This window comes from Camponotus vicinus, unplaced genomic scaffold, assembly GCF_025532165.1.
Source record: "Camponotus vicinus isolate PSW18456_S1 unplaced genomic scaffold, iyCamVici1.0 SCAF_12, whole genome shotgun sequence".
Lineage (NCBI taxonomy): Eukaryota > Metazoa > Arthropoda > Insecta > Hymenoptera > Formicidae > Camponotus > Camponotus vicinus.
In genome coordinates this window covers 7,167,510-7,169,771 of record NW_028141948.1, presented here as the reverse complement: position 1 = coordinate 7,169,771, position 2,262 = coordinate 7,167,510, and the positions used below count along the sequence as shown (strand labels likewise).

Sequence of the window (2,262 nt, the reverse complement as noted above, 5' to 3'; positions counted from 1 at the left end):
GATTTTACCAGGCTGATAGTGGAGTCGTGCCACCGACGGTCACTGTATGGGAGCACACAGCTGACACTGGCCATGGCGCGTCAACGGTTCTGGATTCCACAAGGTAGACGCGTAACGAAGCAGTGTATCCGACGCTGCGTCACTTGTCTGTGATGGCGGGAGGCATCGGCAGAGCAGCTCATGGGCAACCTTCCCCAAGGGTCGTGTCATCCCGACACGACCCTTTCAAGTCATGGGCATTGACTACGCAGGGCCCGTCTTCCTAAGGTCATCACCAGGAAGAGGTCACCGGGCCACGAAAGCTTTCCTGGTCATCTTCGTGTGCTTGAGTACGAAGGCAGTACATCTGGATGTGGCATCCGATTACACCGCAGAGGCATTCTTAGCCGCCTTCCGACGTTTCACTTCCCGTCGGGGCCTGTGTTCAGAACTGGTGAGTGATTGCGGCATAAATTTCACAGGTGCGGATGCGGAGCTCCGCAGACTCTTCGCAGCGAGCACCAAGGAGGGGCAGTCCATCGCGGCGGAGATGGCAAGAACTAGAGTTGAGTGGCGCTTCAATCCTCCAGCGGCTCCTCATTTCGGTGGGCTGTGGGAGGCAGCGGTTAAGGCAACGAAACACCATTTGAGACGGGTGGTCGGAGACACAAAACTCACCTTTGAGGAAATGGCGACCTTGCTGTCGCAGATTGAGGCCTGTCTCAATTCCAGGCCTTTAAGTGCGCTGACTGACGATCCTGAGGATGTGTCTGCGCTCACACCAGGGCACTTCCTCATCGGTGCACCACCTACCGCACTGCCGGAGCCTTCTCTCCTTGATGTGCCCGTTAGTCGTCTGTCGCGTTGGGAGCTGCTGCAGCAAATGCGCGATCACTTCTGGAATCGATGGACGAAGGAATATTTGCAGGGCCTGGTCGCAAGGACCAAATGGAAGCGAGACGCTTCGCACTACGCACCTGGACAGTTGTACTTACTGCTGAACGAGAGCACACCTCCATCTAACTGGCCGCTTGCACGGATCATCGAAGTCCATCCGGGCGACGATGGGCTCGTGCGCGTTCGCACGAGCCCATTGTTACGGTTCGCACGGCCACTTCGCGAAAACTAAAGCGTCCGATTACAAAGCTCGATTACAAAGCTTCTTCCGACGGACGCGCAAGTCACTCGCGATGCGTAACGTATCTGCGATTAAAAGAAAGAAAATTTTGTTGTTGTTCGCAATTTATATTTACGCGAGGATTAATTGAGTAACAAATACATTTATAGAAGACAATAGACACCTGATCACCACTTACTGCGTCGTAGACACGGCGTAGACACGGCGATAACTGCACGACTGTGATGGTTTCGGTTTTAATCTCGTCACTTCAATCTCACTATAAACACATCACTTTACGATGAAAGCACGTGCGTACCACTATGCGGTTATTCATTCATGAATCGTGCGTCGCGACGTATCCAAAGACGTGCACACTAACATGTATCGCGGCGTGACAATAGAGCGACGCGCGACTTGTGCGCTGTCATTATCGAGAGTTTCGTCCGGTGCACCAGACGAGGCAGGCGGCATGTATGAGATCGCGTTGCCATTCGAGATATCGTTCAAAATTGACGCGTCAGCTGACGCACTTATTCACGCACGCGCTCAATGATGCGCAAGAACGCGCACATGAGCAAGGCACGCGGTATCGCGGCGCCCAATGGTACTCGCATTTACGAACGATTAGGACAAGCGTCACACGCTAATTTGTGGAAATCCTCTCTGTTTTCCAGAAGATTCTAATTCGCGCATCTTCCGGCTATCAACCGTCAGATCTAGTAAAGAATCTTCTGGAAACCAGAGATAATAAAACCGCTCGATCAACGACCCTCGAGGTCAGTCACTCGCAAACTAACAACAACACACGCACATTTATCTCGGTCTCTTTTGTACACGGACACGGCAATGAATTCGGTATAGGACTCGGAACTGGACTTGAAATAATTGTAAATTAAAGTTAATGTCAAATTGTTTTTTTTGTGTGTTTGGATTGTTAATTCGATATTAAAGAATTTACATTGAGTACATTAAACGTGAGTTTTTAATCTTAAAATACATCACCGCAGCCTGAAAGTCAACCGTCGAAATTTTAAACTTCCTCGCGAACAATAACGAATTTAACAGTTACTTTTACCGTTACTTTTCATATTTTGAAAATATTTATGACATCGTATTTCTGTCAATTTTTAGTCATCGACCGACATTCATATAAAATTCGATAA

At 49.4% G+C, this 2,262-nt stretch overlaps 1 protein-coding gene across 1 annotated transcript; it reads left to right on the top strand.

Moving 5' to 3' along the window:
- The first annotated feature begins 232 nt into the window (after positions 1 to 232).
- Positions 233 to 1,108, top strand: LOC145962424 (uncharacterized). Its single transcript, XM_083083482.1, has one exon. The coding sequence runs from the start codon at positions 233 to 235 to the stop codon at positions 1,106 to 1,108; it is 876 nt and encodes a 291-aa protein (XP_082939608.1).
- Positions 1,109 to 2,262: the final 1,154 nt, after the last annotated feature.